The sequence below is a fragment of the Neovison vison genome, chromosome 1, assembly GCF_020171115.1.
Source record: "Neovison vison isolate M4711 chromosome 1, ASM_NN_V1, whole genome shotgun sequence".
Classification (NCBI taxonomy): Eukaryota; Metazoa; Chordata; class Mammalia; order Carnivora; family Mustelidae; genus Neogale; species Neogale vison.
In genome coordinates, this window is record NC_058091.1 from 121,940,661 (window position 1) to 121,963,517 (window position 22,857).

The 22,857-nt window shown below is 46.4% G+C and overlaps 1 protein-coding gene and 1 pseudogene across 1 annotated transcript; one reads left to right on the forward strand and one right to left on the reverse strand.

Annotated features, from left to right (window-relative positions):
* The first annotated feature begins 326 nt into the window (after nt 1-326).
* On the forward strand, nt 327-9,951 carry LOC122911831 (class I histocompatibility antigen, Gogo-B*0103 alpha chain-like). Its single transcript, XM_044256906.1, has 3 exons — nt 327-1,187; nt 1,949-2,154; nt 9,410-9,951. Exons 1-3 carry the CDS (start codon nt 643-645, stop codon nt 9,757-9,759), a joined length of 1,101 nt encoding a protein of 366 aa, XP_044112841.1. The 5' UTR covers nt 327-642; the 3' UTR covers nt 9,760-9,951.
* A 1,018-nt stretch (nt 9,952-10,969) lies between these two features.
* Nucleotides 10,970-22,857, reverse strand: part of LOC122906416 — a 43,651-nt pseudogene continuing 31,763 nt past the window's right edge.

Consider the following 22,857-nt stretch of genomic DNA (forward strand, 5'->3'; position numbering starts at 1 on the left):
CTCCCTACTGAGCAGAGAGCCCGATGCGGGACTCGATCCCAGGACCCTGAGATCATGACCCGAGCTGAAGGCAGCGGCTCAACCCACTGAGCCACCCAGGCGCCCTAAATTGAATCTTCTTATTCATGAACATATTATGGCTCTACTTGAGTTCTTTTATTAGCATTTTGTAATTTTCAGCATGCAGATCCTTTATGTGTTTTGTTAAGTGTATACATAGTATTTCATTTTCTTTGTAACAATTTTAGATAGTATTGTGTTTTAAATTTTGGTTTCCATGTAACCTGTGTTAGTATATAAAAACATCCATTTATTTTCAACCTGCCTGTGTCATTAAATGAGGTTAGTTTCTTTTCATTTCAAACACCAAACCAAACCACACCAAACCAAACCGGACAACAGTTTGACGTCACGATTACACTGTCTGACAAAGTACAATTTAGGGGTTTTGTGAGCCTTTACTGCGGTGTTGTTTAGACATTTCTGTAGGAAGGGGCAAAATCACTTTACGGATTAGGTTCTGATGTTCAGGGGTTATCAAGGTTGTGCTACCACTGTAGTTAATTGACAAAAAGGAAACTGCTATCTATGGGAATCTCCAGCTGGGGCTTTCTATGGTGACTTCAAACTTATAGAAAACCCATGTGCCTTCATCTCCATTGCTCACTCTCTGGCATCCAGTTTCTTGGGGGTAAGTTTTCCTTTCGAAGAGTCCGGAGGAGAGGTAAGGAGCTCAAGTTGAGAAATTCCAGAAACGGAAAGGGACAAAAGGGGCTGATCTCTGCCTGGTGTTTCTCCCTGGTGTCTCTTCCAGAAAGACCTTGGGCCAGGCCTGGGAAGCAGGTGGAGAGGAAGCAGGGGTTTCCCGGAAGGCCTGGCTCTGAAAGTCCCAGGTCTGAGATTGGTGTCTGGGGCAGGGAAGCCGAGGCCGTTATTCCCCGGGTTTCTCTTCTCCCTCTCACAACCTGTGTCTTATCCTCCTGCCTGGATACTCATGACGTAGTCCCAGCTCTCACTCCCATTGCGCGCCCGGTTTCTAGAGAAGCCAATCAGCGTCGCCGCGGTTCCCGGCTCGTCGGTTCCAGGGAGCCGCCGGGACTTAGATTCTCGAGACCCCAGGAATGCGGGACGAAATACCGCAAATACTCCTGGTGCTGCTGTCGGTCCCGTGACCGAGACCTGGGCGGGTGAGTGCGGGGTGAGAGGAAAGAGCCTCTGCGGTGGGAGCTAGGGGACCGCCGGGCGGGAACGCGGGATCCCGGGGGAAGGCGCCTCTCGGCTGTCCCCGCCCCCGCCCCCACCCGGGCCTGTGCACCCCCGTCCCTCCCCGCCTCCGCCCTGCTCTCTCCCACTCGGTGCTCCCTCCCCCTGCCCTCCCGTCCCCCTCCACCTGGGCCCCGGCCGGGCGCTGGGAGGAGGGTCGAGCAGGGTCTCAGCCCCTCCGCGCCCGCAGGCTCCCACTCTCTGAGGTATTTCCCGACCCAGCCGCGGGGAGCCCCGGTACTGGGAAGTCGGCTACGTGGACTACACGCAGTTCGCGCGGTTCGACAGCGCTGCGGATAATCCGAGGATGGAGCTGCGAGTGCCGTGGGTGAAGCAGGAGGGGCTGGGGTTTTGGGACCAGGAGACGCGGGGCGCCAAGGACTCCCCACAGACTTTCCGAGTAGCCTGCACACCGTGCGGGGCTACTACAACCAGAGCGAGGCCAGTGAGCGAGCGGGCCCGGGTCCAGGTCGCAGCCCCGATCCGCACTGACCGGGCTGCGGTATCCGTCCGTCTCCCCGCGGATTAGAAGAGCCCGCGGGCACTTTACTTGCCTTTCAGTTTGGGCTTTAAGCCCTGGGGTTCGCGGGCGGGGACCGGGGCTTCAGGGCGGAGGGTCTCACACCACCCAGTGGACATCTGCCTGAGACGTGGGAACCGAAGGGCGCCTCCTCCGCGGGTACAGTCAGGACTCCTACGACAGCGCGAATTACCTCGCCCTGAACGAGGACCTGCGCTCCTGGACCGCGGCGGACGCGGCTGCGCAGACCTCCAGGCGCAAGTCGGGGGCGGCCCGTGTGGCGGAGCCGCAGAGGAACGACCTGGAGTTCACGTGCGTGGAGTGGCTCCGGAGGTACCTGGAGATGGGGAATAAGACGCTGCAGCGCACAGGTACCGGCGGCCGCGGGACTTAACACGATTTCCCTTCAAGCCGAGGCCAAATAACTTACTGGTGAATTCGGCTTAATTAGCTGATTCAGACTCAAGTGGTATGGGTTATGGCTGTATCTGAGAGATCATATTCAAAGGAAAAACTTGCTGCATTTGTTTCTCCACAAAGTACACTGGGAATCAATCCAGAGGGTTAATTTTATTGGAAGCGCTGTCTTACATCATTCACCTTTCTTTTGTGATCCATTTTTACAGATTATAATGAGACCTTAATAAATGTATGTAAGAATTTTTCACATTGGAAATTATACAAACATTTGATACAATAAAACCTTGTTAGCTTGATATTTCAAGGAGATAAAATCAAGTAGTCTTACTGGAGACCTACAAATCGGTCCCCGTCCTATCCCTGCCCCCCACCTTTTGATTGATTTTGATGTGTGAAGCAGAAGCACCTACCTGGAGGGAATGTGCTTTGTCACATGAGAGAGATGAAATTTTTACAAATTACATCTCATTGAGGTTTCAGATTCTTTGCTGTAGGCCAGTTTGTTTTCATCATCTAAAGTCCTCTAGGAGATCCTGGTGACCTAAGCCAAGCTGCATTCAACATACCCAATGTCAAGCTGATAGGGTTTTGTTACAGTTGGGGTTGTTTGTTTTCATTTTGTTTTTCCATTAACCTGAAGGAAAACCTGTTTGGGGCTTCTAAACACTAAAGAAAAAATTTTGGCTTAGACTAGTATTCAGTCTGGTGCCAAACTTCAGTGGAATTTAAATCCACATAATAGCAGTTTTATCCGTAGAGGCTGTCCTAATAAATTAACCCTTCACTTTGAAAAAAAAAAAAAAAAAAAAAGAGGATAGGAAGACATGGGATCCACACCACTATATGGCCCATCCATGGTTCGGGTCTGGAGACTAACTCTGCCTGGGTTTACAGACCCGGTACCAGAGTGGCTCTAAGGGTCCGCCTTTCTCCTAGGGACTATTGAGGGTTACAGTTTCTCCAGGTATGGAGGAGGAGACCATTTCTGAAACAACTGATGAGCGTTTCCTTTGACTCACAGTGCCTTTGGGAACCTTGGGGGATTGTCTTAAGGCTTTGTTCTCTGCCCCATACGCCATGTGTTTGGGGTCTGACTTTACCTATTCTGAGTCACTTGGCCTCCAGCCAGTCTAGTACCAGAAATTCCTTTTCTCACAAAAACCTGCCTTCTACACTGAGCCATCTCACCCTAATTCTAGAACTTTCCAAACAAGAAGAGATTATGTGTTCAGGCTGGTGTCTGGGTTATTGCTGTCTTTCCCCACCCCAGTTATCCTCTTCATTCTCAAGATGGCCACATGAGAGCTGCTTCAGTGGGCCAAGACTGATGTAAAGTTCTTGAATTTTTTTTCTTTTAACAATTTTTTAAAATTTAAATTCAGTTTACTTAACATATACTGTATGATTAGTTTCAGAGATAGAACTTGGTGATTCATCAATTGCATGTAACACTCAGTGCTCATTACCTGACCTGCCCTCCTTTTTTTTTGTTTTTTGAAGATTTTATTTATTTATTTGACACACAGAGAGAAATCACCAGTAGGCAGAGAGACAGGCAGAGAGAGAGAGAGGGAAGCAGGCTCCCTGCTGAGCAGAGAGCCGGTTGCGGAGCTGGATCCCAGGACCCTGGGATCATGACCTGAGCTGAAGACAGAGGCTTTTTTTTTTTTTTAATATTTTATTTATTTATTTGTCAGAGAGAGGGAGAGAGAGCGAGCACATGCAGACAGAGAGGCAGGCAGAGGCAGAGGCAGAGGGAGAAGCAGGCTCCCTGCCGAGCAATGAGCCCAATGTAGGACTTGATCCCAGGACGCTGGGATCATGACCTGAGCCGAAGGCAGTCGCTTAACCAACTGAGCCACCAGGCGTCCCTGAAGACAGAGGCTTTAACCCACTGAGTCACCCAGGCACCCTGACCTGCCCTCCTTAATGCCATCACCTAATTATCCCCCCCCCATCTTCTCTAGCAACCCTGTTTTCTAGACTTAAGAGTCTCTTATGGTGTGTCTCCCTCTCTGATTTCATCCTACTTTAATTTTCCTTTCCTTCCCCTATGTTTATCTGTTTTGTTTCTTAAAACCCACATGTGAGTGAAATCACATGGTATTTATCTTTCGCTGACTGACTTATTTCCCTTAGCATAGCCCTCTAGTTATGTATGTAACCCTCTAGTTACATACACATTGTTGCAAATGGCAAGATTTCATTCTCTTTGATGGCTGAGTAATATTTCATTGTATGTATGTACCACATCTTTATCCATTCATCTGTGGATGGACTCTGGGCTCTTTCCATAGTTTGGCTGTTGTGGACGTTGCTGCTGTTAACACTGGGGTGCATGTGCCCCTTCAGATCACTATGTTGATATCCTTTGGGAGATACCTAGTAGTGCAATTGCTGGGTTGTAGGGTAGCTCTATTTCTACCTTTTTGAGGAACCTCCATACTGTTTCCAGAGTGGCTGTACCAGTCTGCATTTCTTTCTTTCTTTCTTTTTTTTTAAGATTTTATTTATTTTTTTGACAGAGAGAGAACACAAGTAGGCAGAGGGAGAGAGAGAAGCAGGCTATCTGCTGAGCAAGGAGCCCGATACGGGACTCGATCCCAGGACTCTGGGATTGTGATCTGAGCTGAAGGCAGCCACTTAACTGACTGAGTCACCCAGGCGTCCCGAGGATTTCCTTTTCTTTGCATTCTCACCAACATCTCTTGTTTCCTGAATAGTTAATTTTGGCCATTCTGACAGGTGTGAGGTGGTATCTCATTGTGGTTTTGATTTGTATTTCCCTGATGCCAAGTGGCGTTCAGCATTTTTTTCATGTGTCTTTAGCCATCTGGCTCTCTTTGGAAAAATGTCTATTCATGTCTTCTGCCCATTTCTGTTTTTTTTTTTTTTCCCCCAATTTGTTTATTTTCAGAAAAACAGTATTCATTATTTTTTCACCACACCCAGTGCTCCATGCAAGCTGTGCCCTCTATAATACCCACCACCTGGTACCCCAACCTCCCACCCCCCCGCCACTTCAAACCTTCTGCCCATTTCTTGACTGGAGTTTTTGTTTTTTGGTGTTGGGGTTGTTTTTTATAGGTTTTGGATAGTAGCCCTTTATCTTATAAGACATTTGCAAATATCTTCTTCCCTTCTGTAGGTTGCCTTTTAATTTGCCAATTATTTCCTTTGCTCTGCAAAAGCTTTTTATCTTGATGAAGTCCCAGTAGATCATTTTTGCTTTTGTTTCCCTTGCCTTTGGAGACTAGCAAGAAATTGCTGTGACCGAGGTTGAAGAGGTTGCTACTTGTGTTCTCCTCTAGTATTGTGATGGATTCCTGTCTCCATGTTGGTCCTTCATCCATTTTGAGATTATCTTTGTGTATGGTGTAAGAAAGTAGTTCAGTTTCATTTTTCTGCATGTGACTGTCCAGTTTTCCCAACATCATTTTTTGAAGAGACTGTCCTTTTCCCATGATGGCTATTTTTTACTGCTTTGTTGAATATTAGTTGACCATATTGTTGAGGGTCCACTTCTGGGTTCTTTATTCTGTTTGACTGATCTGTGTGTCTGTTTTTATGCCAATACCATACTGTCTTGGTGATTACAGCTTTGACATAGAGCTTGAAGTCTGGAACTGTGATGCCTCCAGCTTTGGTTTTCTTTTTCAACAATTTTTTGGCTATTTGGAGTCTTTTCTGGTTCCATACAAATTTTAGAATTATTTATTACATTTCTGTGAAAAAGGTAGAGGTATTTTGATAGGGATTGCATTGAATGTGTAGATTGCCCTAGGTAGCATAGACATTTTCACAATATTTGTTCTTCCAATCCATGAGCATGGAATGTTTTTCCATTTCTTTGTGTCTTCCTCAGTTTCCCTCATGAGTGTTCTATAGTTTTCTGAGTACAGATCCTTTACCTCTTTGGTTAGGTTTATTCCTAGGTATTGCAGGGTTTTGGTGCAATTGTAAATGGGATCAATTCCTTGATTTCTCTTTTGTCTCCCTCATTGTTGGTGTATAGAAAAGCAACTGACTTCTGTGCATTGATTTTATATCCTGTCACTTTGATGAATTCCTGTATCAGATCTAGCAATTTTTTGGTGGAGTCTTTGGGTTTTCTACATAGAGTACCATGTCATCTGTGAGGAGTGAGAGTTTGACTTTCTTGCTAATTTGGATGCCTTTTATTTCTTTTTGTTGTCTGATTGCTGAGCCTAGGATTTCCAGTACTATGCTGAACAACAGTGGTGAGAGTGGACATCCCTGCTGTGTTCCCGACCTTAGAGGAAACATGCTCATTTTTTCCCCATTGAGGATGATATTCACTGTGGGTCTTTCATATATGACTTTTATGGTATTGACATATGATATTCCCTTGATCCCTACATGGCAGAGAGTTTTTATCAAGAAAGGACCCTGAAAAAAAAAAAGAAGAAAAGACACTGTATTTTGTCAAATGCTTTTTCTGCATCTATTGAGAGGATCATATGGTTCTTTTCTTTTATTGATGTAGCATCTCACACTGATTGATTTGCAGATGTTGAACTACTCTGTAGTCCAGGAATAAATCCTTTTAATGTACAGTTGAATCCTATCAGCTAGTGTCTTGGTGAGAATTTTTGTCAGGGATATTGGTCTGTAATTCTCCTTTAAAATGGGGTCTTCAGGGTGCCTGGATGGCTCAGTCACTGGGGATCTGCCTTCAGCTCAGGTCAGGATCCCAGGATGCATTGAGACCTGCATCCAGGTCCCTGTGCAGCAGGAAGCCTACGTCTTCCTTCCCCACTTCCCCTGCTTGTGTTCCCTCTCTCACTGTGTCTCTCTCTGTGAAATAAATAAATAAAATCTTAAAAGAAATAAAATGGGGTAACAGATATATATATCTGTGAATATATATAGAATATATCTGTGAAGTCTGTCTGGTCCAGTGTGTCATTCAAAGCCCTTGTTTCCTTGGTGTTTCTACCTAGATGATCTGTCCATTGCTGTGAGTGGGGTGTTAAAGTCCCCAAGTATTATTGTATTACTATCAATGAGTTTCCTTCATTTTATTACTAATTGATTTATACATTTGGCTTCTCCCAATTTAGGGGTATAAATATTTACAATTGGTAGATCTTTTTGTTGGATAGATACTTTTATTATGATATAGTGTCCTTCTTCATCTCTCATTAATTTTTGGCTTAAAGCCTGGTTTGTTTGATGTAAGGATGACTACTCCAGCTTTCTTTTGATGTCCATTGTCATAATAAATGGTTCTCTACCCTTTCACTTTCAGTCTGGAGGTGTATTTAGGTCTAAAATGAGTCTCTTGTAAGCAGTATATTGATGGGTTTTGTTATTTTATCCATTCTTATACCCTATGTCTTTTGATTAGAGCATTTAGTCCCTTTACATTCAGAGTAATTAGTGAAAGATATGAATTTAATGCCACTGTATTAACTGTAAAGTCGCTGTTCTTGTAGATTATCTGTGTTCCTCTCTGGTCTGTGTTACTTTTTGACTCTCTCTCTGCTTAAAGAATCCTCCTTTAATAACTCTTGCAATGGGTGATTTAGTGTTCACAAATTAATGTAGTTTTTGTTTTTCCTGGACAATCTTTATCTCTCCTTCTATTCTGAGTGACAGCATTGCTGGATAAAGTACTCTTGGCTGTATATTTTTCCCATTTAGCGCCTTGAATATATCATATAGTCCTTTCTGGCATGCCAGGTCTCTGTGCACACATCTACTGCCAGCCTTATGTGTCTACCCTTGTAGGTTAAGGACCTCTAGTCCTGAGGTGCTTTCAGCATTTTCTCTTAATCTTTTGCTTTCAGCATTTTCTCTTAATCTTTGAAATTTGCAAGCTTCCCTATTATATGTCAAGGTGTTGACCTGTTTTTATTGATTTTGAGGGGAGTTCTCTGTGCCTTCTGGACTTTGGACCTGAATACTGTTTCCATCCCCAGTGTAGGGGCGTTCTCAGTTATAATTTGTTCAACTAAAACTTCTGACCTTTTCTTACACTCCTCATATTCTGGGACTCTTATAATATGGATATTATTTCACTTTATGGGATCACTGCATCCTCTATGTCTCCCTTCATGATCTAATCATTTCTTTTCTCTCTTCAGTTTCCTTTTTTCAAAATATTATCTTCTGTATCACTGACTCACTCTTCTACCTTGTTCACCTTCATTTTTATTGGTTCCATTTGGGACTACATGTCAGTAATAGCATTTTTATTTTTATTTTATTTTATTTTTAAAGATTTTATGTATTTGAGAGAGAGAGAGAGAGAGAGAGAGCACAAGCAGGGGGAGAGGCAGGCTCCCCACTGAGCAGGGAGCCTGATGGTGGGGCTCAATCCCAGGATCCTGGGATCATGAACTGAGCTGAGGACAGATGCTTAACTGACTGAGCCACCCAGGCACCCATTTAATGTAATAGCATTTTAAATGCCTGACTAGATTTACGTTCTTCTATTTTTATTTTTTTTAGTTCTTCTATTTCTACAGTAAGAGATTCTGTAGTGTCTTCTATGCTTTTTTCAAGCCCAGCTAGAATCTTTATAGTCTTTTTAAATTCTAGTTCAAACATCTTATATCCATATTGATTAAATCTCTGGCAGTAAGTACTGCCTCCTGTTCCTTCTTTTGGGGTGAATTTCTCTAGCTCATCATTTTGTCCAGAAAAGAATAGAAGAATGAGAGAAAGAAACAGCAGTAACATCAAAAAATCACAAAACAAACTGTGCAGTGGTTCCCTGTTTATGGCAACCCTGAACATAAAGTGGGCGCCTACCCTCACTGACTGCAGCCGGCTTCCCAAGCCGATGCCTGGGCACTTTGCGCACTCAGGCACCCCGTTCTTTCTGTGACCCTGGGAATCCTGAGACCACGCTCTCCCACCTCAGATTCCGCCCCAGTCTGACAACTGACTATCTTTAAGCCAGGGACCTCTTGCACTGGAGCAGATTTCTAATAGTCCCAATTTTGTGCTCTGCTGTTTATAATACTTGGCATGGCAGCTGCCTTCTGAAGCAAGTCGCTTTCCTTTTTGTAGCCTTGCGGCATTTCTTTCGTCACAGCTCCCATTGATTCCCATGTGTTCAGAATGGTTTGATAACTATCTAGCTGATTTCAGGGACCAGATGAAATTTGGGTCCCCTACTCCTCCACCATCTTAACTTCTCCCTAAATTCCTGAGTTTTCTGGCCCTTCTCTTCAGATGCCCCGAAGACACATGTCACCTACCATCCCATCTCTGATCATGAGGTCATGTTGAGGTGCTGGACCCTGGGCTTCTACCCTGCTGGGATCACCCTGACCTGGCAGCGTGATGAGGAGGACCTGACCCAGGACACAGAGCTTGTGGAGACCAGGCCTGCAGGAGATGGAACCTTCCAGAAGTGGGCAGCTGTGGTGGTACCCTCTGGAGAGGGGCAGAGATACACATGCCATGTGCAGCATGAGGGGCTGCCCGAACCTATCACCTTGAGATGGGATAAGGAGGGAAACCTGGGCACAGAGCCTGCTGTCAGGGACATCAGGAGCTGTTGCGCCTCAGCCTTGCTGTAGGGCTTGTTAAACAGGTGATAACTTGACCTTGTGCCGAATACTCAGAGTCTGTGGGTCTGGGGAGAGGGCCATGTGTTCTGTGAGAGCCCTGCGAGCAAGCCTGGTGCTCTGCCGGACCTGGAGCTGCTGAGGTCAGAGAGGAGAGCAGGCCAGGGTGGAAGGGACATGAAAATCGCATTTACGGGGCCCCTGCATGGCTCAGTGGGTTAAAGCCTCTGCCTTCGGCTCAGGTCATGATCCCAGGGTCCTGGGATCGAGCCCCGCATTGGGCTCTCTGCTCAGCAGGGAGCTTCCCCCTCTCTCTCTGCCTGCCTCTCTGCCTACCTGTGATCTCTGTCTGTTAAATAAATAAACAAAATCTTTAAAAAAAATAAAATAAAATCACATTTACTATGTTTTTTTCCCCTCATCAAGAGAGGGAGGATGTTTGTTGTCATGAGGTGTGATGTGTGAGATTTACAGAATTATTTCATCATGGGGTGTCATCAGGGGGAGGATTAGGGAGCGGTTCACAGCTGGGATGACGAGCATTTCTGAACACTTGCTCTCTGCAGCTGTTCCTCTGAGCAAACCCTGGAACCCAGCCCTGCTCGAACTTGGACAGGAGGTAGTGCACACACACACACGTATGCACACGCATCTTGTGTGGATGTAATGTGTTCCTGGGGGACGGTCATGGAACAGGCTATGCTGTGCAGCCAGGAGCACAGCTGTAGTGGCCGGTCCAGCTGTGTCTCACACGGGAACCCCGGCCTCTGCCACAGTGATCACCACTAGCACCGCTGACTCAGTTGGGTTGGAACAGGGGCCACTGTGGCCGCTCCTGGGCCTGGGCCTGCCACTCATGGCCCCCGTCAAACACACCATGCACAGTGGCAGCCTCTCTCTGTCCCCAGGTCGTGAGTCGGGTCCAGGGTTTGCTCCCCTGTCTGGTAGAGCGTCAGGACGGGTCCCACTGGAAGATTGTGGGGGAACCAGGTCTTCCCCTTCTGTGGAGAGAGGTGGTCTCTTTGGAAGCCCTGATGTCAGAATTCTCATGTCGGAAGGCCACTGGGGTGCTGGTGGTGAGGGATGGAGAGAGAGTGACTAACTGTCGTTCTCAGAGCACGGATCTGAGGCTGAAGCTCGACCTGGTGCTCTGTAGGCTCTCAGGTTTGGCCGAGGGAGCAAGTGGCTAATAAGTGACAGCCGTCCTCTCGTTCCCCTGACATTACGTGAGCAGACCCAGCTGTCGTCCACTGCAGTTCTCGCTCACAAACACGGGCAGTGGCGAGGTGGGCTGGTGGCCTGATGGCTCGGGGCAGATTTGCCCTCTTTTGTTCTTGAAGGACAAGAACCCCGGGTCTGCAAGATGTGAGTGGTCTGTGTGCACCGATGTGTCGTGTGACTGTGTCTATTTCCTGTGTGTGGCGATGTTCTGGGGAGAGACTCTCTAGCATCTGTCAGTGTTTACATGACCGCTGCCCAACTTGAACAACAGTGCCAGGGACATGGGAACCTGAGAGCTGAAGCCGCAGTAGGTTGAGTATGACGTTTTCGGTGGTGTGTGGCATCCATGACTCCATGCTGGGCCGCGGTCTCCTTTCTCAACAGGACCCTGAACAGCTGGTCGCAGACGGATGGACGTGATAGACGGGCTTTCGTTCTGCTTATCCTTTGCTCCTGGACCAGATGAGACACAGGTTACTTGCTTGCTCTAACTCTCAATTTCTCTTTGTGGAGTGGAGAAGGTTTCTTCCCCCAATTGACCAGCTCTCTGATTCCCTGTCACCACCTGGGTGTCCTCTGATTCGTTCATGTCACACCTGACCCTGTCAACCTGGGGTGAGCATGGGAGGCACAGGTGGGAGGACTCATCCTGCAAGCTGCCTTCAGCTCATGGGCAAGTCTCAACTCTCAGGTTCCCACATGCCCAGTACTGTTGTTCAAGTTGGCTACAAAGTTGGGGGTACCCTGGACGTTCAGTAGTTTGCTAGAAGGATTTCTAGGTCTCAGAAGAACTCCATGCTGACTGTTATGGTTTATTACAAGGACCTGCATGAGCAGCCAGATGAAGAGGCTCAGGACCGTGGGAGTGTGCAGGTCCCGGTGCAGGAGCCTCTGTCCCCATGGACTTGGAATGTGCCCCCCTCGGAGCACGTGGACATGTTCACCATTTCAGAAGCTCTGTGAACCCTACTGTGGAGCAGTCTTCGTGGAAGTTTCATGATACAGGCACGCTTGATTCAGTCACTGGCTGTTGGGGACAGAGGGCAGACTCCAGAGCCTCTCCACAGAGGTCGGGGAGTGAGACTGATGGCTCCAACTCTCTAGTCATGGCTTGGTCCTCCTGGTCACCAGCCCCAACCTGAACTGTCTAAGATCCTCGGCCCAGTCATCTCATTAGAGTACCAGTGACAGTCTTAATCACTCAGGAGATCCCAAGGACTGGGGAGCTGGGTGCCAGGAACTGGGGACAAAGACCACATATTTTACTTATCCCGCAGTCACGCTGTGGTCTTTGAGCACAGATCCCTTGTAACAGTGGGACCAGAACTACAGAGATGCTGGCCCAGTACTTGTGTCCCATCCGGTCATTAACAGTCAGCCCATCTTCCTACTGGAGGACAGCATCTCCCAGGGCCACTCAGGTCTGCTGGGTCCATTCAGTGTTGCCAGGTTCCAGAAGCAGGAATGTTCTCAGAACACACGGCTTTCTCTCTCAGGATCTGGGATGACGGAGCTAAGAGACAGTGTCATCTCTTGCTCACACTTCTTCCGAGGCGCTAATGTACCATGGATTTCCCTCATGACATAGCAAATGTATCCCCTCCTTTACCCTCAGCTACTATTTCTACTTCTCTGCATTTATACCTCACTTTCTGCCATTGGAAGGGACATTATGTGTGGCTGCTGTGCTTGTCCAAACTGTGGGCAGCAACACGAGTCTATGCTCTGTTTTTTGCTTGTTTCAATAGCACTCTGACCATTTGCATCTACGACTGGGTGAGCAAAGCACAATCCAGAATATGCATTCCTGTCAAGAGCATTTTTTGCCCCTTGGGGTTACCGTTATGGCTCTGACTTGCCAGCTATGTTCAAGGATTTCCTACTGGGGGGTCAGCCTCCTAGCTCTCTGTGGTGTTTGGTTGGCAGCCAGAGCAGTTCTGTTTGGGCCACAGAAGATGCAAGTGGACTGTAGAGTTTCAGCCTTTCCCTGCATTGCCACCGTCCCCTCAGTCCCCTTATTTCCCTGACCTAGGTGGCTACCATAAGAGAGGACACCAGGAAACACACTCATGCATTCCAATCCACTTCCAAACTCAGAAGGTCGTTCTTGTGATAGGCATCAACATGTCCTCCTTTGATGCACGCCTCAAATTCCCATAATGAGCAAGGGCCCAACCCCATGTGGCTATTCCTTTAATAAACCATGTTTCCATTGTCCTTCTGTCTGACCATGTGGTCTGGCTGTTGGCCACTGGCCATGAGTTGGTAAGTCCAAAACAAGGGGGCTTTTCCCATTGTTCCATTTTTTCACTGCTGTGCATCAACATAAACATTAGAACTACCCTATGAGCAACAGACAAAATAATCCTGAGCCTGATACAGCCATGGGGTTTTGGATAATGTTGGAAAAACACTCTAATGGAGAGGACAGTGCCCAGAAGAATTCTATTAAAAGGTGACAACAGTTAAAAAATACTTCTTAAAAAACAGTATGACAAAATTAATAGCACATCCTATATAGTCTTCTGTAACTTTGACTTTAAAAACACAGAAGTGAACAGCTCAGTGAGCTGACCTGCATGCAGTGATTTAACAGTTCTCCTGTAGTGAAAGCTGTTTTTAGAAAGCTGGTATTAGAATCCTTAATATAATGATTTTACTCAGCAGTGGCTTCACCTTCAGCTGGACCCCTAGTAAGTTTTTGAATTCCTCGTTTTGCTGCAGGACCTTTTCGTTTTGCAAAACTTTGCTGTGTGCCTGCTGCTTTGGGTGTCCTCCTTCATAGGATGCCAACTCATCTCCATTTTCTTTCTTGATCTTTCTTTTCTTTTTAAAAAGATATTATTTATTTGAGAGAAAGGGAGAGAGCACAAGCAGAGGGGAGGGGCAGAGGGAGAGGGAGAAGCAGGCTCCCTGCCAAGCAGGGAGCAAGACGTGGGGCTCAATCCTAGGACCCTGAGATCATGACCTGAGCTGAAGGCAGACACTTAACTGTCTGAGCCACCTAAACACTCTATCTCAATCTTTCTAATGATGTCCATTTGTAGTTGTCTCTCTACAGTTTCTAGCAGAGGAATCTCACAGCTAGAATACATCCGTTCTCATACTGCATGTGTATCCCGGCATTGAATAAATTATAAAAACTATAGACTTCATATTGTCTCCTTCATGGGAATATTTCCACAGGAAGAAATGGTAGCACGCTGAATCCTTGGGACTCCTCCTTGACAGTCTTTCAGTTCTGTCTTTGTTGTGTTGGCCAAAATTATCATTTCATCTTTTATATCTATTTCCAACTGCACGTAGTTGAGCTGTCTGTTACTTTTTCCAAAGTTTGAAAAGCTTCTCAAGAAATAGGAAACGTGGGGCGCCTGGGTGGCTCAGTGGGTTAAAGCCTCTGCCTTCAGCTCAGGTCATGATCCCGGGGTCCTGGGATCGAGCCCCGCATCGGGCTCTCTGCTCAGCGGGGAGCTTGCTTCCTCCTCTCTCTCTGCCAGCCTCTCTGCCTGCTTATGATCTCTGTCTGTCAAATAAATGAATAAAATCTTTAAAAAAAAAAGAAATAGGAAACGTTACACCTTGTAGCATTTGATGCTGCATGTCCACACCCACATCAGTTTGTAACTCATTTATTTTAATCTGTTGTGATTCTTCCTCAGCTGCGGTCAGTGGGAAAGGAGAAGATTATGACAGAAGATTGTGTTTTTTATATCTGTGTAATGATGCATCTTTCTTTACTGTTCCAAACACTTCATCTGTAATGTGGCCCCCTCCAAACTCCCTTTTCAGAGTTGCACTTGTTCCTGCATACAACATATTTTGATGATCATGAGAATGTTCTGGAAACCAGGCAGTGGATATCCAGTCATATACCTGGGTATTCTGAGAGTCTAACCTGAATATTATGTAGCACAGCTGTTTGTCCTCCAGGAGGGGTAAACAAAGGAATCATAATCCTTACCCCAGGAATTGGAAGACTGACTACAGGATCCAATCACAAGTGTCTCATTTTCAATAGATATTTTTAGAACTCAATATTTTTGATTTCTCCTCTGCCAAAAGTAGCTTTAACATCTTCACTTGCTTGGAGGTGGGTCTGATGGGACGTGGGCTCCTGGCTCTGGTGTTAAGTCTGTGCAGAGACATTTTGGCCCAAGTGGCACTTGAGTGTCACCCAGGTGCCAGGAGCAGCAGAGACAGCAGTTCTAACTGAGGCTCAGTTGTTCTGCTTCAGAGGAGTCATGACATCAGCACCTTCAGCTGAAAACTTCCCCTGTTTGCTGTTCAGGGAGACATTGCTTTGGGAAATTTCCCTGGTATTATCCTTAACTAGTCAATAAAACCCTTCCTTTTCCTATTCTTTGGCTTGATTGAGTCTTTTGCTTTGAACCTGCCAAGAGGTGATCCCAATTGTGGGTAACAGAACTGTCAACCTCAGAACCTCAATTGCGTTTCTTTATTTTTTTTTAAAAGATTTTTATTTATTTATTCATGAGAGACAGAGAGAGAGAGGCAGAAGAAGAAGCAGGGAGTCTGATGTAGGATTTGATCCCAGGACCCAGGGTCATGACCTGAGCCAAAGGCAGATGCTTAACCATCTGAGCCACCCAGGCACCCCTCAACCACATTTCTAATAGAAATCTCAGATTGAACATGTCTCTCTCTCTCTCTCTCTTTGAGATAGATAGCATGTGTGCATGCAATCAGGGGGATAGGAGCAGAGAGGATAAGGGAGAGAGAATCTTTTATTTTTAAAGATTTTATTTATTTATTTGACAAAGGGAGAGAGAGCACAAGCAGGCTCGCCACTGAGCAGGGAGCCTGAGGTGGGGCTGGATCCCAGGACCCAGCATCATGACCTGAGCCAGGAAGACTAGAATGGTTTCAGCTCCCAGGCAACCCAAGGGAGAATCTTAAGCACACTCCACCCTCAGTGAGGAGGGCCTCAGTGAGGATGAGCGGCTCAATCTCACAATACTGAGATCATGACCTGAACTGAAATCAAGAGTTCCATGCTTTGCAGGTGGGAGATCGGAAGACTTGTGACCTGCCATCTGCCCAGTGTCACTGGATTGGCCTTGCTCTGGTTGTAGTGGTTCCTGTGTGGCTTCAACCTACGATAGGACTGTACATCCCATTCCTGCCTCTGTAGCCTCAAGCCTGTTTTGTGGCCTTCCAACATAACATCACATTAGAAAAAAGTTAGATTCCATTGTTTGCTCCATAAAATTGATTAGGAGAATAGTTCCAAGGAGTAAGCATTCAGAGATGTTCCTTACACTAAACTGTGAACCACTTCACACCTGACTATATATACCTCAAGGTAAGAAAATGATATGTATCTCACAATATCACATGTCATTTTGAAAACAAACATCCTCCCTTTCTCTCCAAAGGGGAAAAAACCCCCATACTTACATGTGATTTATTTTTTTTTTTAAAGATTTTATTCATTCATTCGACAGAGAGAAATCACAAGTAGATGGAGAGGCAGACAGAGAGAGAGAGAGAGAGGGAAGCAGGCTCCATGCTGAGCAGAGAGCCCGATGCGGGACTCGATCCCAGGACCCTGAGATCATGACCTGAGCCGAAGGCAGCGGCTTAACCCACTGAGCCACCCAGGCGCCCCCTTACATGTGATTTAAAACCTCACCCTGCCTCTGTCCTCTCCGACCTCAGCAGCTCCAGATCCAGATGAACACGAGGCTCACTCATGGAGCTTCTCACAGAATGCACAGGCCTCTCTCCACACCCACAAACTCTGGAGTATTGGGCAGGAGGCCAAGGAATCACCTATTTAACAACCCCTACAGGTAAGGCTGAGGCACAGCCCTGGGGGGAATCCCAATCTACCTTCCTGCTGTTAAAAGTTCAATGAGAAGACCAGCAGCAGCCACATCTTGGTGAAAATACAGAATCCCATACTCTACTCCACACTTTGTGAGCCTTACTAAGATGTCTGAGAGTTCTCTGAACAGGAAAGTTTGGGACTCCTTGGTCTATGTGCCTTTAAATGTGAAGCTCCAGGACTGTGCAGACTGCTGTGAGTGTGTGGTCTGATCAGATCTTTTAGCACTGGGAAGTCCAAAGTTTGGTCCTTCTTCCTTTCTCTTCTATGGCCCTTGCCCCCTTGGTGACTTCATCTATGCTAAAGACTAAGCATCATTCACATGGTGTCACTCCAAAATCTTTTTCTCCAGCTCAGACCTTTCTTCTAAATTCCACCTTCATCCACATTTCTCTGATGGCCAAGCCAACTCCTTCACTTACATTTCGAATAAATATCTCAGCTCATCATATCTTCATGGAATGCTTGTGATCCCCCCCCCCAATATGCTCCCTGCAGAGTCTTCCTCATCTCGGCTGACAGCAGCTCCATCTTTCCGCTTGCAGAGTCCAGAATTTGGGGGGTCCTCCGTTACTCCTATTTTTCAAACTCAAGATTGTGCTGAAAAGTCCGTCTATAAGTTGTATCCAGAATCCCATCAACCTCCCACTTTTTCCACCGCTCACATCCCAGTAGAAGGAACAGACATCTCCAGCCTGGAACACTAACCCTGTTTCCTACTGCTCTCCCTAGTGCCTCACCTGCCTCCTGCCTCCCATTCTGTTCTCAGCACCGCAGACAATATGATCCTTTTAAAGGACGAGTTGTACCATGTCCCTCTTTTGCTCAAACTGTGTTGTAATTCCCATGACACTCAGAGCAAAGGTAATTCCCATCACACTCAGAGCAAAGCACACTCAAGCAAAGCTTGACATCCTCCAAACTTACAGGGTCTGTCCGTACCTGTATCTCATCTCAGTTACTCTCTACTCCAGCCATACTGGCCTCCTTTCTCCTCCCAGAACACACAGACACACCTGCCCTCACGCATTCACACTGGAATTTCCCCTGTCTGGAAAATCTTGTCCCAGACAATCTCATGGATAATTCCATCAAATCTTTTCTTAAAACTCACCTTTTCAGGGATGACCACAGTGAGCCCCCCAATTAAAACAGCCATCTTTCGACAGAAGACATTTTTCCAAAGAATACGAACAGACGGCCAACAGACACATGAAAAGATGCTCAATATCACTCATCATCAGGGAAATACAAATCAAAACCACAATGAGATACCACTTACACCTGTCAGAATGGGCAAAACCAACAACGCAAGAAATAACAAGTGTGAAGGGGATGTGGAGAAAATGGAACTCTCATGCACGGTTGGTGGGAATTAAAATTGGTGCAGCTGCTGTGGAAAACAGTGTGGAGGTTCTCACAGAGTTAAAAAATAGAATTATCATATGACCTAGTAATCCTATTATGGGTATTTACCCAAAGAAAATGAAAACACTAATTTGAAAAGATACATGCACCCTTATGTTTACTGCAGTACTATTTACAATAGCCAGGATATGGAACCAGCCCAAGTGTCCACCAATAGCTGAATGCATAAAGAAGATGTGGCATAATTATTTAGCCATCAAAAAGAATAAAATTTGGCCATTTGCAATAACATGGTTGGAGCTGGACAGTGTTATGCTAAGTAAAATGAGTCAGAGAAAGACAAATACCATATGATTTCACTCATATCTGAAATTTAAGAAAAAAAACCCAGATGAACAAAAGGAAAAGAAGCATCCAAAAAAACAGACTCTTTTTTTAAAAGATTATTTATTGGGCGCCTGGGTGGCTCAGTGGGTTAAGCCGCTGCCTTTGGCTCAGGTCATGATCTCAGGGTCCTGGGATCGAGTCCCGCATCGGGCTCTCTGCTCAGCAGGGAGCCTGCTTCCTCCTCTCTCTCTCTGCCTGCCTCTCTGCCTACTTGTAATCTCTCGCTGTCAAATAAATGAATAAAATCTTAAAAAAAAAGATTATTTATTTGCCAGAGAGAGAGAGAGATCACAAGTAGGCAGGCAGAGAGAGAGGGGGAAGCAGGCTCCCCACTGACAGAGAGCCCAAGTGGGGCTCGATCCCATGACCTGAGCCAAAGGCAGACACTTAACCCATTGAACCACCCAGGTGCCCCTAAAAACAGACTCTTAAATACAGAGAACAAACTGGTGGTTGAGGGGAGGTGGCTGGGGGAGGGATGAAAGGTAGGAAGGGGATTAAAAGGACACTTGTTATAGAGACACTGCCTCTCCCATGGCTCAGGAGACAAGGCATTAATTAAATATATAGCATTGCTGAATGTTGTTTACCTGATATTAATATAACATTCTATGTTGATTATACTTTAATTTAAATAAATGAATAAAAGTTTTAAATTAAAAAACTTTTTTGAAGTTTCTTTGTTCATATACTGCATTCCCATATATATTTTAAAAAACAAAAAGTCACGTTTTCTGTCCCCACACACCAACTCAGGATCACCTTCCCTCTGCATTTTTCCCATAGCACTTAGGACTTCCTGACCTAACCCCTCCCTCATTTTCTGCTGATGGTAGATAGTCTGCCTCTTCCCACTGGAACGTATATTCCACAAGGCCCGGACTGTGGGATCATGAAATGAGCTGTTGGCAGACACTTAACCGACTATGTCACCCAGTCGCCCCCTTGTAGTTTTATAAGAGGTGCTTATGCTTTTGCCATTTTTTCTACATTTTCAATTCTGTGATTTTTTTCTTTATATCATATCCATAATATATATTCAATAATATATATTTCTATATTTAAATGATATCCTAGTTATGTTATAGTTTATGTCTTATGATTCCAATACTGAATTTTATGAGCTTTTTTGGCTACCTATTCTTCCTAAAGTTATTCACTCACAGTATTTTTTTCCATTTTATTTTTATGTTCCACTCTAGGAGTTGCTCTTTTTCTTTACTGTAATTATTGGTGTAAATTGTTGTCACCCAGATTAAATATAGGATCTGATAGAGAAATTTGTTTCTTTCCTTCTTTATAAAGATTGATTTATTTATTTGAGAACGAGAGAGAGAGAGTGGGGAGAGGGACAAGGGGAAAGAATCTCAAGCCAACTTTCTGCTGAGCATAGAGCCCTACATTGGGCTCCATCTCAAGACCCATGAGATCATCACCTGACCTAAACCCAAGAGTCAGATACTTAAATGACTGAGGCACCCAGGTGCCCCTGTTTCTTTCTTTTAAAAATAATTTCTTAAAAAATTTTTTTTATTTACTTATTTTTGCTCATCTGTTTATTTGTTTATTTTTAATAATTTGTTTATTTTGTTCATTTGTTTATATTTAATAAGCTATATGTTCAACATGAGGTTTGAACTCAGGACCTCATATTCAAGAGTCACCTGCTCTACCAACTGAGCCAGCCAGCTGCCCTGAAATTTGTTTCTTTCTTACAATTTTTGGGTCATCACCAATCCAGGACAATTATAAACTAAACTAACTTTAATGACTTAAAGTTATTTTGACCCAAAATGGTAAAGCAAATTTGGACTACAAATCACAAAACAGTTAGTCTGTGATTGCAATTTTTTTTGCAATAGTTGTTTGCTCACTTTCTGCTGTCTCAAAGGTAAATTTCCTTAGAATACTCTTGTACTTGAAAATAGAGAGGATTTTAATATGTTTCAACCTTTTCTGAGGATATGAACTTAGTTTTTCAAATTTTCAGAGAGGCAGTGTTTCTCATGCTCCTCACATGAATAAGCTCTGGACATCATTTCCTGTCTATTAAGGTCATGAAACTGAGAAACCAAGTGAAGATATTCTAAATTTGAAAAATGTCCTAAGGACCACCTAGCTTGCTGGAGATCTGTTCTCAGTAGGGACCTTCCTCTCCGTCCTATGACTGCTGGGCATCAGGTCCCCATCACCAGAATTACCAAGATGAAAATGTGTCCTTCATTTCCACAAGCATTTGCCACAGACTAAGTGTTAGTGATCAGCTCCAGAGTGGGCAAGTCCATGTGTGAGGATGGTATTTCCCAGTAACAAGGCAGGACAGTCTCCAACCTAGTAAACCTTCCAGAGGGACAAGAAATCTCACATCTCCCCACTCCATTCCCTACCTGAGCGCTTCTTCCTCCAGATGACAGCTCCAGTCACCACAGTAACTGCCAGGAGAGCCCAACCAGCAATGATCCATGTGATGGAGAGGGTGGGAGGAGGCAGCTCTGGAAAGGGAAGGGAAGGGAAGGGCCCCAGACCTCTGGTTTGAATCCTGAAATTCTCCAGAAGGCCTTCTGCTTTCCCTGAGAAAAGGCTCTACCACAAACCGTCCTTACCCTATCTCAAGGTAATGGGCTCGGGCAGCCCCTCATGCTCCATATGAAACATGTATCTCTGTTTCTGTCCAGAAAACACTACCACAGCCACCCACTTCTGGAAGTTAACAACCCCTGCAGGCCTGGTCTCCACAAGCTCTGTGTCTGGGTCCGTTCCTCCCCCATGATGTTGCCAGGTCAGGGTGATCTCCACAGAGTAGAAGTCCAGGGCCCAGCACCTCAGGGTGACATCATGGTCAGATGTGGGGTGGTGTGTCACATGTATGTTGGGGGTTCTGAGGAAAAGAATCCACACTTGGGTTTATATTTACAAGCCACTGAAAGGGCATTCATGTGACCATCTTGAGGTGGACAAGGCCATTGGTTCAGATGGAAGAAGCAAAAGACCAGTCACCAACCTAGCCTTTTGGGATCTTCTAATCCTGGAAAGTTCTCGGGTAGGAAAATCCAGGGTGTCAGGCTGCAGGTCTTAGGGTAAGATCACACTAAATGATCCTGATTGAGGTGGAGGGTGAATGAGGCAGAAAACCAGAAGTCAGACCTACAAAGGTGTTCACGGGTGGAGAAAAAGGCCTTGAGAGGTTAAGTCATGGTTTCCAAGGTGGCTGCCAGGATCAAAGTGAACCGCTGATGGGTTATTGCAGGGATGGTCTCCACTTGCCTCCTGGGAGAGACTGGATTCCTCCATTGTCCTTCAGAGAAAAGTGGCTCTCTGGGTGAGTCACTCTCTAGTAGGAACATGAATACCCAGGCGGACCTCCCTCTCCCCGGTGTTCTGACTTGAGACCATTTCCCCTTCCTAGTGGGAAGCCAGAGCCAGGGGAGGGGAGATCAGGGAGGCCCCACGGCCACTTGTACCTGAGCGCAGTAGCGTCTCCTTCCCGTTCTCCAGGTGGCTCCGGAGCCACTGCACGCACCTGCCCTCCAGGTAGTTCCTCTCATGCTCCGCCACAGCCGCTGCCTCCCACTTGCGTCTGGAGATCTGAGCCGCAGTGTCCGCCGGTCCAGGAGCGCAGGTCCTCGTTCAGGGCGAGGTGATCTGCGCCATGGTAGGAGCCCTGATAGTACCCTGATAGTACTCGCGAAGGAGGCGCCCATCGGGCCCCACGTCACAGCCGTACATGCTCTGGATGGAGTGAGACCCTGGTCCTGCCCGGACAGATAGGGGGTTAAGGTGAAAGAGAAAGGAAAACCGCCAAAAGTTCCTGCGGGTCTTCGGGCTTAAGATTGCGGGGCGGCGGAGGGGTAGGGGGAGGGTCCCTCAGACTCGGGTGACACTGAGACCTGGATATCGGAGAATGGGGGTCGTGACCTGGACCCGGGCCCTGTCGCTCACCGGCCTCGATCTGGTTGTAGTAGCTCCGCAGGGTGTTCAGGTTCACTCGGTAAGTCTGTGCGGTGTCCTTGGCGCCCCGCGTCTGCCGCTCCCAATACTCCCGCCCCTCCTGCTGCACCCACTGCGCCCGCGGCTCCATCCTCCGACTGGCAGAGTCGCTGTCGAACCGCACGAACTGCGTGTCGTCCACGTAGCCGACTCCCCAGTACGGGGGTTCCCCGCGGCCGGGCCGGGACACGGCGGTGGAGAAATACCTCAGGTACTGGGAGCCTGCGGGCGCGGAGGGGCTGAGACGCCGCCCGACCCTCCTCCCGGCGGGGGACCCGGGCCCAGGTGCAGGCGGCCTG